This window comes from Lolium rigidum, chromosome 3 (assembly GCF_022539505.1).
Source record: "Lolium rigidum isolate FL_2022 chromosome 3, APGP_CSIRO_Lrig_0.1, whole genome shotgun sequence".
NCBI lineage: Eukaryota > Viridiplantae > Streptophyta > Magnoliopsida > Poales > Poaceae > Lolium > Lolium rigidum.
This window is the reverse complement of record NC_061510.1, coordinates 142,971,935-142,986,949: the sequence shown is the minus strand read 5'-3', so window position 1 is coordinate 142,986,949 and position 15,015 is coordinate 142,971,935. Positions and strand designations below refer to the sequence as shown.

Below are 15,015 nucleotides of genomic sequence, written 5' to 3'. Positions count from 1 at the left end.
CGGTACGAGAAACCTTCCAGAGCCGCCGCCATCGCGAAGCCAAGATCTGGGGGACAGGAGTCTCTGTTCCGGCACGCCGCCGGGACGGGGAAGTGCCCCCGGAAGGCTCCTCCATCGACACCACCGCCATCTTCATCAACGCCGATGTCTCCCATGAGGAGGGAGTAGTTCTCCATCGAGGCTCGGGGCTGTACCGGTAGCTATGTGGTTAATCTCTCTCCTATGTGCTTCAATACAATAATCTCATGAGCTGCCTTACATGATTGAGATTCATATGATGATGCTTGTAATCTAGATGTCATTATGCTAGTCAAGTGGGTTTTACTTATGTGATCTCCGGAGACTCCTTGTCCCACGTGTGTAAAGGTGACAGTGTGTGCACCGTGTGGGTCTCTTAGGCTATATTTCACAGAATACTTATTCACCGTTATGAATGGCATAGTGAAGTACTTATTTATATCTCTTTATGATTGCAATGTGTTTTGTATCACAATTTATCCGTGTGCTACTCTAGTGATGTTATTAAAGTAGTTTATTCCTCCCGCACGGTGTAATGGTGATAGTGTGTGCATCCGTGTTAGTACTTGGCGTAGGCTATGATTATGATCTCTTGTAGATTATGAAGTTAACTATTGCTATGATGGTATTGATGTGATCTATTCCTCCTACATAGTGTGAAGGTGACAGTGTGCATGCTATGTTAGTACTTGGTTTAGTTGTGTTGATTTGTCATGCACTCTAAGGTTATTTAAATATGAACATTGAATATTGTGGAGCTTGTTAACTCCGGCATTGAGGGTTCGTGTAATCCTACGCAATTAGTGGTGTTCATCATCCAACAAGAGTGTAGAGTATGCATTTATCTATTCTCGTTATGTGATCAAAGTTGAGAGTGTCCACTAGTGAAAGTGTAATCCCTAGGCCTTGTTCCTAAATATCGCTATCGCTGCTTGTTTACTCGTTTTACTCGTTTTACTACCGCCCGCAATATTACTACCATCAATCGCACGCCAACAAGCACTTTTCCGGCGCCGTTACTACTGCTCATATATATTCATACCACCTGTATTTCACTATCTCTTCGCCGAACTAGTGCACCTATTAGGTGTGTTGGGGACACAAGAGACTTCTTGCTTTGTGGTTGCGGGGTTGCATGAGAGGGATATCTTTGACCTCTTCCTCCCCGAGTTCGATAAACCTTGGGTGATCCACTTAAGGGAAACTTGCTGCTGTTCTACAAACCTCTACTCTTGGAGGCCCAACACTGTCTACAAGAATAGAAGCACCCGTAGACATCAAGCTATTTTCTGGCGCCGTTGCCGGGGAGGAAAGGTAAAAGGCACTCATACTCCGGTCTCAGGTAAAGTACTTTTCTGTTGCCGTTGTGTGTGTGCTCGAAGCTATTTCCTTTAGATCCTGCAATTGCATCTTTTTGTTTCTTGTTTACACTAGTTTGGCATAATGGACAACAATGAGCTTCTTATTCTATTTCCTGAATTAAGACATGGATGGTTTGATGCGAAAATTAAAAAACCTATGGAACCTTATTTGCATGTTGGTAGTAATATTAGTATGAACTCTTTGAACACCATTGTTGATAATGATATAGAAAGTTCTAAGCTAGGGGAAGCTGGTTTTCATGATCTTTTTAGTCCCCCAAGCATTGAGGAGAAAATTTTCTTTGACGATACTTTGCCTCCTATTTATGATGATTATAATGATATTGGTCTTTTAGTACCGCCTGTTATGGAGGATAAATTTGATTATGATTACAATATGCCTCCTATATTTGATGATGAGAATAATAATGATAGCTACTTTGTTGAATTTGCTCCCACTACAACTAATAAAATTGATTATGCTTATGTTGGGAGTAGTAATAATTTTATGCATGAGACTCATGATAAGAATGCTTTATGTGATAGTTATATTGTTGAGTTTGCTCATGTTGCTACTGAAAGTTATTATGAGAGAGGAAAATATGGTTGTAGAAATTTTCATGTTACTAAAACACCTCTCTATGTGCTGAAATTTTTGAAGCTACACTTGTTTTATCTTCAAAGCTTGTTACTTTGCTCTTCATGAACTTGTTTACTTACAAAACTCCTATGCATAGGAAGTGGGTTAGACTTAAATGTGTTTTGAATTTGCCTCTTGATGCTCTCTTTTTCTTCAACTACTATTTCTTGCGAGTGCATCATTAAAACTGCTGAGCCCATCTTAATGGCTATAAAGAAAGAACTTCTTGGGAGATAACCCATGTGTTTATTTTGCTACAGTACCTCTATTTTATATTTGTGTCTTGGAAGTTGTTACTACTGTAGCAACCTCTCCTTATCTTAATTTTGTTGCATTGTTGTGCCAAGTAAAGTCTTTGATAGTAAGGTTCATACTAGATTTGGATTACTGCGCAGAAACAGATTTCTTTCTGTCACGAATCTGGGCCTAATTCTCCGTAGGTAACTCAGAAAATTATGCCAATTTACGTGAGTGATCCTCGGATATGTACGCAACTTTCATTCAGTTTGAGCATTTTCATCTGAGCAAGTCTGGTGCCATTTTAAAATTCGTCTTTACGGACTCGTTCTGGTTTTGACAGATTCTGCCTTTTATTTCGCATTGCCTCTTTTGCTATGTTGGATGGATTTCTTTGTTTCATTAATGTCCAGTAGCTTTGTGCAATGTCCAGAAGTGTTAAGAATGATTGTTTCACCTCTGAACATGTGAATTTTTGATTATGCACTAACCCTCTAATGAGTTTGTTTTGAGTTTGGTGTGAAGGAAGTTTTCAAGGGTCAAGAGAGGAGGATGATATACTATGATCAAGAAGAGTGAAGAGTCTAAGCTTGGGGATGCCCCGGTGGTTCACCCCTGCATATTTTAAGAAGACTCAAGCGTCTAAGCTTGGGGATGCCCAAGGCATCCCCTTCTTCATCGACTACTTATCAGGTTTCTTCTCTTGAAACTATATTTTTATTCGGTCACATCTTATGTACTTTACTTGGAGCGTCTGTTTGCTTTTGTTTTTGTTTTTGTTTGAATAAATGCTTGTGTGGGAGAGAGACACGCTCCGCTGGTTCATATGAACACATGTGTTCTTAGCTTTTAATGTTCATGGCGAAGGTTGAAACTGCTTCGTTCATTGTTATATGGTTGGGAACGGAAAATGCTACATGTAGTAATTGGTAAAATGTCTTGGATAATTTGATACTTGGCAATTGTTGTGCTTATGTTTAAGCTCTTGCATCATATACTTTGCACCTATTAATGAAGAAATACATAGAGCTTGCTAAAATTTGGTTTGCATATTTGGTCTCTCTAAAGTCTAGATAATTTCTAGTATTGAGTTTTGAATAACAAGGAAGACGGTGTAGAGTCTTATAATGTTTACAATATGTCTTTTATGTGAGTTTTGCTGCACCGGTTCATCCTTGTGTTTGTTTCAAATAAACCTTGCTAGCCTAAACCTTGTATCGAGAGGGAATACTTCTCATGCATCCAAAATCCTTGAGCCAACCACTATGCCATTTGTGTCCACCATACCTACCTACTACATGGTATTTCTCCGCCATTCCAAAGTAAATTGCTTGAGTGCTACCTTTAAATAATTCAAAATTTATCACCTCTTATTTGTGTCAATGTTTTATAGCTCATGAGTAAGTATGTGGTGTTTATCTTTCGATCTTGTCATTTACTTCGGACAGACTTTCACCAATGGACTAGTGGCTCATCCGCTTATCCAATAATTTTGCAAAAAGAGCTGGCAATGGGGTGCCCAGCCCCAATTAATTAACTTGCATTAATAATTCTCTTCACATGTTTTGCTCCGATCTATCGGTAAGCAACTTAATTTTGCAAATAGACACTCCTCCATGGTATGTGAATGTTGGAAGGCACCCGAGGATTCGATTAGCCATGGCTTGTGTAAGCAAAAGGTTGGGAGGAGTGTCATCCATAAATAAAGAAAAACTAAACTAAAGTACATGTGTAAACAAAAGAGAAGAGGGATGATCTACCTTGCTGGTAGAGATAACGTCCTTCATGGGAGCCGCTCTTGAAAGTCTGGTTGATAAGGTAGTTAGAGTACCCGCTGCCATTCGTTGATAACAACAAACACCTCTCAAAACTTTATTTGCATGCTCTCTTTATGTTTTCAAACCAAAGCTCTAGCACAAATATAGCAATCAATGCTTCCCTCTGCGAAGGGCCTTTCTTTTACTTTTATGTTGAGTCAGTTCACCTATTTCTCTCCACCTCAAGAAGCAAACACTTGTGTGGACTGTGCATTGATTCCTACATACTTGCATATTGCACTTGTTATATTACTTTACATTGACAATATCCATGAGATATACATGTTATAAGTTGAAAGTAACCGCTGAAACTTAATCTTCCTTTGTGTTGCTTCAGTACCTTTAGTTTGATTTATTGCTTTATGAGTTAACTCTTATGCAAGACTTATTGATGCTTGTCTTGAAATTACTATTCATGAAAAGTCTTTGCTTTATGATTCAGTTGTTTACTCATGTCATTACCATTGTTTTGTCGCTGCATTCATTACATATGTTTACAATAGTATGATCAAGGTTATGATGGCATGTCACTCCAGAAATTATCTTTGTTATCGTTTACCTGCTCGGGACGAGCAGAACTAAGCTTGGGGATGCTGATACGTCTCCAACGTATCGATAATTTCTTATGTTCCATGCCACATTATTGATGATATCTACATGTTTTATGCACACTTTATGTCATTATTATGCGTTTTCCGGAACTAACCTATTGACGAGATGTCGAAGGGCCAGTTCCTGTTTTCTGCTGTTTTTGGTTCCAGAAATCCTAGTAACGAAATATTCTCGGAATTGGACGAAATCAACGCCCAGGTTCCTATTTTGCCCGGAAGCATCCAGAACACACGAGAACCGCCGGAGAGGGGGCACGAGGCCCACCAAACCCTAGGCCGGCGCGGCCAGGGAGGTCACGCCCCCTATAGTGTCGGCGCCCTTCGACCTTCCGACGCCGCCTCTTCGCCTATATAAAGCCCCCGGACCTAAAACTTCGATACGGAAGAGCCACGGTACGAGAAACCTTCCGGAGCCGCCGCCATCGCGAAGCCAAGATCCGGGGGACAGGAGTCTCCGTTCCGGCACGCCGCCGGGACGGGGAAGTGCCCCGGAAGGCTCCTCCATCGACACCACCGCCATCTTCATCAACGCTGCTTGTCTCCCATGAGGAGGGAGTAGTTCTCCATCGAGGCTCGGGGCTGTACCGGTAGCTATGTGGTTAATCTCTCTCCTATGTGCTTCAATACAATAATCTCATGAGCTGCCTTACATGATTGAGATTCATATGATGATGCTTGTAATCTAGATATCATTATGCTAGTCAAGTGGGTTTTACTTATGTGATCTCCGGAGACTCCTTGTCCCACATGTGTAAAGGTGACGAGTGTGTGCACCGTGTGGGTCTCTTAGGCTATATTTCACGAATACTTATTCACCGTTATGAATGGCATAGTGAAGTACTTATTTATATCTCTTTATGATTGCAATGTGTTTTGTATCACAATATATCCGTGTGCTACTCTAGTGATGTTATTAAAGTAGTTTATTCCTCCCGCACGGTGTAATGGTGACAGTGTGTGCATCCGTGTTAGTACTTGGCGTAGGCTATGATTATGATCTCTTGTAGATTATGAAGTTAACTATTGCTATGATGGTATTGATGTGATCTATTCCTCCTACATAGTGTGAAGGTGACAGTGTGCATGCTATGTTAGTACTTGGTTTAGTTGTGTTGATTTGTCATGCACTCTAAGGTTATTTAAATATGAACATTGAATATTGTGGAGCTTGTTAACTCCGGCATTGAGGGTTCGTGTAATCCTACGCAATTAGTGGTGTTCATCATCCAACAAGAGTGTAGAGTATGCATTTATCTATTCTGTTATGTGATCAAAGTTGAGAGTGTCCACTAGTGAAAGTGTAATCCCTAGGCCTTGTTCCTAAATACTGCTATCGCTGCTTGTTTACTGTTTTACTGTTTTACTACTGCCCGCAATATTACTACCATCAACTGCACGCCAACAAGCACTTTTCTGGCGCCGTTACTACTGCTCATATATATTCATACCACCTGTATTTCACTATCTCTTCGCCGAACTAGTGCACCTATTAGGTGTGTTGGGGACACAAGAGACTTCTTGCTTTGTGGTTGCAAGGTTGCATGAGAGGGATATCTTTGACCTCTTCCTCCCCGAGTTCGATAAACCTTGGGTGATCCACTTAAGGGAAACTTGTTGCTGTTCTACAAACCTCTGCTCTTGGAGGCCCAACACTGTCTACAAGAATAGAAGCACCCGTAGACATCACTAGACTCTACACCCTTTTGTTGGATGATGAACACCACTAACTGTGTAGGATTACACGAACCCTCAATGCCGGAGTTAACAAGCTCCACAATATTCAATGTTCATATTTAAATAACCTTAGAGTGCATAACAGATCAACATAACCAAACCAAGTACTAACATAGCATGCACACTGTCACCTTCACACTACAAAAGGAGGAATAGATCACATCAATACCATCATAGCAATAGTTAACTTCATAATCTACAAGAGATCACAATCATAGCCTACGCCAAGTACTACACGATGCACACACTGTCACCATTACACCGTGCAGGAGGAATAAACTACTTTAATAACATCACTAGAGTAGCACACAGATATATTGTGATACAAAACACATTGCAATCATAAAGAGATAAATAAGCACTTCACTATGCCATTCATAACAGTGAATAAGTATTCTGTGAAATATAGCCTAAGAGACCCACACGGTGCACACACTGTCACCTTTACACACGTGGGACAAGGAGTCTCCGGAGATCACATAAGTAAAACCCACTTGACTAGCATAATGACATCTAGATTACAAGCATCATCATATGAATCTCAATCATGTAAGGCAGCTCATGAGATTATTGTATTGAAGCACATAGGAGAGAGATTAACCACATAGCTACCGGTACAGCCCCGAGCCTCGATGGAGAACTACTCCCTCCTCATGGGAGACAGCAGCGTTGATGAAGATGGCGGTGGTGTCGATGGAGGAGCCTTCCGGGGGCACTTCCCCGTCCCGGCGGCGTGCCGGAATAGAGACTCCTGTCCCCCAGATCTTGGCTTCGCGATGGCGGCGGCTCTGGAAGGTTTTCTCTGGTTCCGTCGAACGTCATAGGGTTTTCGCGACGGAGGCCTTAAGTAGGCGGAAGGGCAGGGTCGGTGGAGTCCTGGTGGGGCCACACACTAGGCCGGCGCGGCCAGGGCTTGGGCCGCGCCGCCCTACTGTGTCCCCACCTCATGGCCCCACTTCGTTTCCCCTTCGGACTTCTGGAAGCTTCGTGGAAAAATAGGACCCTGGGCGTTGATTTCGTCCAATTCCGAGAATATTTCCTTACTAGGATTTCTAAACCAAAACAGCAGAAAACGAGAACCGGCACTTCGGCATCTCATCAATAGGTTAGTTCCGGAAAACGCATAATAATGACATAAAGTATGCATAAAACATGTAGATATCATCAATAATGTGGCATGGAACATAAGAAATTATCGATACGTCGGAGACGTATCAACGCCACGGACGATTCCTCGTCGTGCTCCCGACGGTCGAGGTCTCTTGTGGTGGACCTGCAGTGCGTCTTGCGCACCTGCCAGTCCTCATCCTCCTTGTAGAGGAGAGACCAAGCCATGGTTAAGGCCGCCGCCGCCACGCGGTCCTCCTCCGCAGCATCGTTAGTGGCGCGGTACGCCTTGTCGTGCACCTCCTTCTCCGCATTGGCGGCTGCATCGACCGCCGCCGCATCCCTGGACGCCGCCGCGGCGTTGCTCTTGCACGACAATGGTGGAGGCATTGCGCGCCGCAGAGCCCAAGAGCGTATGGCCGCCTCGTGGCGTCCGGCACGCACGGCCACCGCGGCGGCCTCATTGTCCACCGCTTTCTTCGCCTGGTGCAATGCCTGCTGAGCCGCCGCCTCGACCACCTCCACCAGCGCTTGCTGCACCACGTTGCCTTCGTGCTCGAAGGCGGCCACCTGGTACCTCGCCTATACGCGGGCCATCTCCGTGGCCATGATCTCTCCCTCCTCGTCGGGCGGATGAGTCCATCGGGAGCGGCACATCTCCCTGATGTGGTCCCAGTTGGAGATATTCTGGCGACTCATGTGTTTTTCGACGTTGATTGGGTGTGTTGGCCGACACTGCGCCGGTGGCCACCATTTATAGCCTCGTTCCTGGACGGGAAATGGCCGCCAGGCGCGCGAACTATTCCGGCCGCGGTGGGAAACGGGAAAATGCGCGTGGGCGGGAAACCGGAGCCGTCGTGGGCGGGAACCAAATGAATGTGCGGGAACCATCTACATCATGCGCGAAGCTGGCGATGCCATTAGCGTCCCATCGCCATTAGAGGCAAAGTGTCATCGTTGATAGCGGCCGAGGAGGACGATTTAGGTCTGGCTCCGTCCAACCTGGCCAGACCACGCGACGCATCCTATCCACGGGTTGACCCAAACAGACAGAAACGAATTGCTGGAGATGCCCTTACAGCGGGAGAAATGGCAGCAGCGCTGATGGATCATGACCCACCCATGTGACAAGCAAAAGCATGCGAACATCGCAGCAGGGGAAAGCGACCCATCCATAAGAAAACAAATCTCAATCGTCGACGCGGTTGACTGAAGAGATCCAACAACGCTGGTAGATAGATCCATGCATACGGATCGGCCAACCAACGGCTAGCGCCCGCCATAAATTTACCAGACTCATCCCTGAAAAAACTAGACCATGAAAAATGGGAAAAAAAATCTCAAAACAGATGGAAATTTTAACATTTTTAAAATTTTAATAAGGCCTTCAAACTTTTGAGACCACCAATTGACCAAGGGATGGTGCCTGTGAACTTGCCTGCGGCAACGCAAGAGTATTCACCTGGGCCGTGGCACCCCCATTAATTTTGTTCTTAGATTACCCAGCCTAAAAGGCCCGTTTACTCTACCTGGGAGGCTGGGAATATCGAGTGCAAAGACTGAACCACAGATTCTTGTCGTCTCTTCTTTCCTTGTTCCTTCCTGAACTTGGGCGCGGAGCCGTGGGCGGTGGGCGGCGGCCGGCGGTGGGGCTCGTCTCGTCCCGTGCTCAGCGGCTCAGGATGTTCGTCGGCGCCGTGCGCGGTACCGGTGAGCAGCAGCGAGCAGCCGAGCAGTGAACTCAAAGTTCCTGGCCCCTGCTCTCCTTCGACCTCTGCCACTGATATCAGCAATGGCAGCAGCAAGTGTACAGCCTCCGCTCAACCCACGAGCGGCGGCGCCTTCGCCGGCAGTTCACACCTCCAACACTCGAAGCCTACAGACCTCCGACCCTTCCCTTCGTGCGATGTTCCTCCGCGCGGTGGACCCCTCCCGCCCCGCCTCCTGGTCGGCCGCTGTCGCCGACCTCCTTTCCTCCGGCGACGCCGTCGCCGCGCTGGCCGTCTTTGCTGCCGCTCTCCGCGCTAACCCCGCCGCGCTTCGCCCGGCCCTTCCCCCCGCCTTCCGCGCAGCTGCCGCCGCCACCTCCCTCGCCGCCGGCCGTCAGCTCCACCTCCTTGCCCTCCGCTCGGGTCTATTCCCCTCCGACCCGTTCTCCGCCTCCGCTCTCCTCCACATGTACCACCACTGCCGCCACCCGTCAGACGCCCGCAAGGCGTTTGATGAAATCCCCAGCCCCAACCCCGTCATTATCACCGCCATGGCCTCCGGCTACGCGCGCAACAGTCTATTCTACCCCTCGCTCGCTCTCTTCCGCGCCTTACTCGTCTCTGGATCCGCCATGGCGGTGGACGAGGCGGCTGCGCTCGTCGCCTTCTCCGCGTCAGCCCGTGTCTCGGACCGAGGGATTACCTCTAGCCTTCACGCGCTCATTGCCAAGATTGGCTTGGACGTGGATGCTGGGGTGGTCAACACAATGTTAGACGCTTATGCCAAGGGCGGTGGTCGTGACCTGGGGGCCGCAAGGAAAGTGTTTGATACGATGGACAAGGATGTGGTGTCCTGGAATTCCATGATTGCGCTCTATGCTCAGAATGGGCTGTCGGCGGAGGCCCTCAGGCTATATGGCGATATGCTGAATGTTGGTGGAGGCATTAGGTGCAATGCTGTGACCTTCTCTGCTGTGTTACTGGCTTGTGCGCATGCTGGGACAATACAGACTGGAAAGCGCATTCATAATCAGGTGAATTACTGCCTGCTGAATAAATTGCAAATGTTACTTGACCACTTGCATGCTGTTTTGATCAAACGCAATAAAAGCAGATGTCTAGATTGCCAGATCACCTGGCCAGATGTTTGGACTGTGAAGGTCGCATAGCACCCTGCAATGATTATATGCATGAGGCATCATCAAATACCTTGTTACACACTACTAGTTGCCTGTTGGAAATATTGTTCTTCAGTCTAGGTTTTCTGTACCATGTGAGGGATTATTATACAAAATTGTTCTTTTTCTTCGAGAAGCAAAGCGATTCATTGTTAGAAAGAACATATAATTACAAGCCTAATGCTAGGCCCAGACAACCGACCAGTCAAGACAAGACTGTGGCCAACAACAGCAGGGCAGACTAGATCTCCACAAATAACTAGCATCTTGGCAAAAAAAAGCCTGAAAAGATAAACACAGGATGTATATTATTTAATCACTTAGCAGTCCAAAAATATCTCTTCTCAAAATTTGTCCATTAGACATTCAAATATTCCAGTGAGTATTTGTATTAAGTTTAGCACTTTCTAGGGTAAAAATGTAAACTCCTGAATTTAAGGATCATTTTTTATCAGTGTGTTTCATACCTATAAGCCCGTCCATTCATGAGGTTTGCACATCATTTCTTAGTTCAAGTTATGAGTTGAAATGCTAGGTCAGTTGAATTAATTCAAAATTTTGTTGGTAGATTTAATTATTCTAAGCACCATTACAGTAAGTTGACCACTGGCACTGTATGAGATTGAGCAAGTCAGATATTAATCTGTTTTCCATTCCCTGAGCCTTTTACTCATATTGTCCATAGTGCTGTAAAATGCTTTCTATTGTGCTAATGTGATTGAAGTTTCCTCTTATGATATATTGAAAGGTGGTGAGAATGGGTTTGGAGGAAAATGTCTACGTTGGAACTTCTGTAGTCGATATGTATAGCAAGTGCGGAAGAGTTGAAATGGCAAGAAAGGCTTTTGAAAAAATTAAGGAGAAGAATGTCCTTTCATGGTCTGCCTTGATTACTGGCTATGGCATGCATGGTCATGGACAACAAGCCCTTGACGTTTTTGATGAGATGAGGAGATCAGGGCAAAATCCTAACTACATAACTTTTATATCGGTTTTAGCTGCTTGTAGTCATGCTGGTCTTTTAGATAAGGGACGTTATTGGTACAAAACCATGAAGAAGAAATTCGGGATTGAGCCTGGTGTGGAACACTTAGGATGCATGGTGGATCTTCTCGGCCGTGCTGGTTGTCTTGATGAGGCTTATGGCCTCATTAAAGAAATGAAGATCAAACCTGATGCTGCTATCTGGGGAGCTCTTCTTAGTGCATGTCGAATCCACAAAAAGGTTGAACTGGCAGAAATTTCTGCGAAAAGATTGTTTGAGTTGGATGCGACTAACAGTGGGTACTATGTTCTACTGTCCAATATATATGCAGAAGCTGGATTGTGGAAAGATGTGGAGAGAATGAGAGTTATGGTTAAAGCACGAGGAATAGAAAAGCCTCCAGGGTATAGTTCAGTTGAGTTGAAAGGTAAAACCCATGTGTTTTATGTTGGTGACAAGATTCATCCTCAGCACAAGGAGATCTATTCTTATTTGGGGAAACTACTTGAGACAATTCAAGAAGCAGGCTATGTACCAAACACAAGTTCTGTTCTTCATGATTTAGATGAAGAGGAGAAAGAGTCTGCAGTGCGCATCCATAGTGAAAAGCTTGCCGTTGCTTTTGCTCTAATGAATCAGGTCCCGGGTTCGATAATCCATGTAATAAAGAATCTTCGGGTCTGTACTGATTGCCACACAGCAATGAAATTCATTTCAAGGATCTCTGGACGAGAAATTATTGTCAGAGATTTACAGCGTTTTCATCATTTCAAGGACGGATCATGCTCTTGTGGGGATTATTGGTGACAAACTTACAAGGGGCCTGAGGCTGTGATGCCATTTTCTCTGTCTGTAATATCACTGTTATATGTTACTCTTTCATGTCAACATGGATTTGTATCCAAGATATATTGTTGCATATTTTCATCTGGATTAGGCTAATGACATTGTCTCGCTGCATTGCTGGCTAGATCCAGAGTTCAGACAAAGTGTATGTGATGATATTGAAGGTTAGCATATTTTTTAAGGTTTTGTCTACTCACTGGTTCAATTTGCATCTTTATGTGGAAGCCATGAACTGCCATCGTCAGTTTTGTTTTGAAGTACATGGATTTTTCATTGTCGGGATCATTACCATTTTCATATGCTTGAACGCGCCGTTGGACTACATAGCTTGTTTTGAACTTCTACTGTCGAGGCAGCTAAGAACTTTAAATGCATGGATTTATTCAGCCTAGAAATTTATTGAAGAGGCCAACATGACCATGATGTTGTAGCTCCTAATATTTTCAAGGAAACCCTATAATAGTTATCATTTCTAGCAGGTACGTGTTTCTTCTCAATTAAATGTTTACTTGTCAATAAATATAATTTTATGCTATGGAGGAACAAGCACTTGGATGCCACTGTGGCTTGAATTCATATATGAAGAAGCTGCAGTACTCTTATTGCAAGTAGAGATGGGTCTCTTACAGCTTAAATGCATGCATTTTACACTGAGATTTTGCTGATTATTCATGACATAGTATAAACAAGGCAATCTTATGTTCAAATAGTAAATATGAAAAAAAAAATCGGTTGGTACTTATTTGAGATGACTATGTTTTTAGATAGGTTTGTGCAGAACCCTGAACTAAAGATTGCTGACATCTGAAAACCCCAAAAGCCATAGCTTGACTGGTTGTTTTCTTAGTTCTTGTACTTGTCCGTATTTGACATTTATCATATCTTGTTTTTTCTTCTTCTCCATGCCTTTTCTAGTATATCTATATCTGTTGTAGGCCAATATACATCTTATGTGTTGGTGTGCTAGACTGGCAGTTATGCATGGTAGAGATGGTCCATATAGAGCTTGCAAAGAAATTGTGCCCACAAATATCATGATAATTAGCGTGCATACTGCCAATTCTGTGCTTGATTCCGAGATAAATAGTACTGCGCCTTTTTGTGCCCACAAATATCATGATAATCATCCAGCAAGGCTCGAAAGGCAGAGTCGTTCCAGAGTTCGGCACTTAAGTGGGATTTGGTTTCTTAGAGGTACTAGTATGTTCTGAGAGGCACTTAAGTATTAATAATGAAAAAGTATTAAATGGCTACAGCTATTACTACAGCAAGATCATATCTTCGGAGGGCTACGCAGACATAGAAAAAGGGCTTCACTACGATGGTCCCGGAATCAATTACTCAGTTCACTACTGAGGACCATAATAGCCCGGCAAAGAAGATGAAGACAGAAGCTAGGGGACGAGAATTCGAACCTTCAATAGCTCTATTTCACTGGTTAACACCTCTTAGTTGCATTTAGCTCCACGCAATAGTATTTCTTTACCATGTATTTGCTGCGAATTTTCGTACTCAGTGAAAAGATAGAAAACATCAACGATCGGTACTAGACACTGCGTGCAGAAGAGGTATTTTATATTGGTATGCCAGGCTTTACAGTGAGACCATTCTCCATTGGTTTAGAAGGTTTCAATTTTCCCCTGGGTTTGATGGGTGATACTGTCTTCTCTTTCTAGGTTCCAGAGGAGGAGAAAAATCTTGGTCCTTTTGACCGCTTGGTTTACGTATAGCATTTTACCAATGACACCCAGAACCAAACAGTGATGAAGTTTAGCTAATACTAGATCTCAGTTACTTCATCTATTGAGTAAAACCTGTTCTGTAAAATAAATAAATAAATGCAGCGTGGTTTCTGTGAGTAGGTCCAAAAGTACAGTTGGACAACCTTTAAGTCATCAGCTGAAAGAAATGTCTTTCCCATTGCTTACTTGGATATGCTTGATACTTATCCTCATTTCCATATGCTTGATATTTCAGAATTTTGGAAAACCTTTCTTTATGGTTATTCTTGAGGATGAGGCCTTACCTTATAGATTAAGAGACACTTGCAGAAAAAGATGACGATTTCTCCAAGGTAATGAGGGTTTCTTGGACTAGAGCACCCAGACACAGCTCCAATAAAGGCACACCCTGCTAACCAGTTACGGGTTCCTCTTGTCACAAACGGTCCTTGGATTGGATATCCTGATAATGCCCACATTCTTTTGTTATTTTTGGCTGGAATTTTGCTAATTGCATGATCTCTATGCTGGACCATCATTCATTTGAGAGACCTGTAAAGATGTATGACTAGACAGTTGTCTGGAACACGAGTGATGTCCTGATATGCAATAATACGAGCAACTAGCTGAAACGGAAATTGCTGGTTTGAATACATTGTGTACCATAATATGATGGCAGGACTGGTTGATCAGATTCATTATGTAGCCGGTTTCAGAGTGGAGGCTTACCATCCACCCCACATTTTCAGTAGACAAGGCTGTTTTCTTTTGTCCATTAGATGTTGTACATAATCAAATAGCTGCTACGGTTGATATAATTATGAAGTTCCAGGACGCGAAATGATTACACTTGTGTGCTCCATTTTGTCTTGTTCAAACATGTATCAACTAATCTTGCTAGCCATACTTGTCCATACACGAAGTTACACTTGAATTGACAAAACTAGAATTTCCTCATGATTATGTTTGGTCTTGCGTAGTGGTGTGATGTTATTTGAACCACAGAGGAAGTCCTCGATTTGATGTAGCTCGGGGCGTTAAAAGTATATAT

General features: G+C 43.9%; 1 protein-coding gene across 1 annotated transcript; it reads left to right on the top strand.

Moving 5' to 3' along the window:
- Nucleotides 1–9,308: 9,308 nt before the first annotated feature.
- On the top strand, nucleotides 9,309–12,350 carry LOC124698333 (pentatricopeptide repeat-containing protein At3g26782, mitochondrial-like). Its single transcript, XM_047230822.1, has 2 exons — nucleotides 9,309–10,268; nucleotides 11,161–12,350. Exons 1-2 carry the CDS (start codon nucleotides 9,318–9,320, stop codon nucleotides 12,202–12,204), a joined length of 1,995 nt encoding a protein of 664 aa, XP_047086778.1. The 5' UTR covers nucleotides 9,309–9,317; the 3' UTR covers nucleotides 12,205–12,350.
- The last annotated feature ends 2,665 nt before the right edge of the window (nucleotides 12,351–15,015 follow it).

Bases quoted from the DNA above. Each gene is read 5' to 3' on its own strand.
- LOC124698333 (XM_047230822.1), top strand. From the start codon at position 9,318: ATGGCAGCAGCAAGTGTACAGCCTCCGCTCAACCCACGAGCGGCGGCG. The intron at 10,269-11,160 runs GTGAATTACTGC...ATATATTGAAAG, and splicing joins GAAAGCGCATTCATAATCAG to GTGGTGAGAATGGGTTTGGA.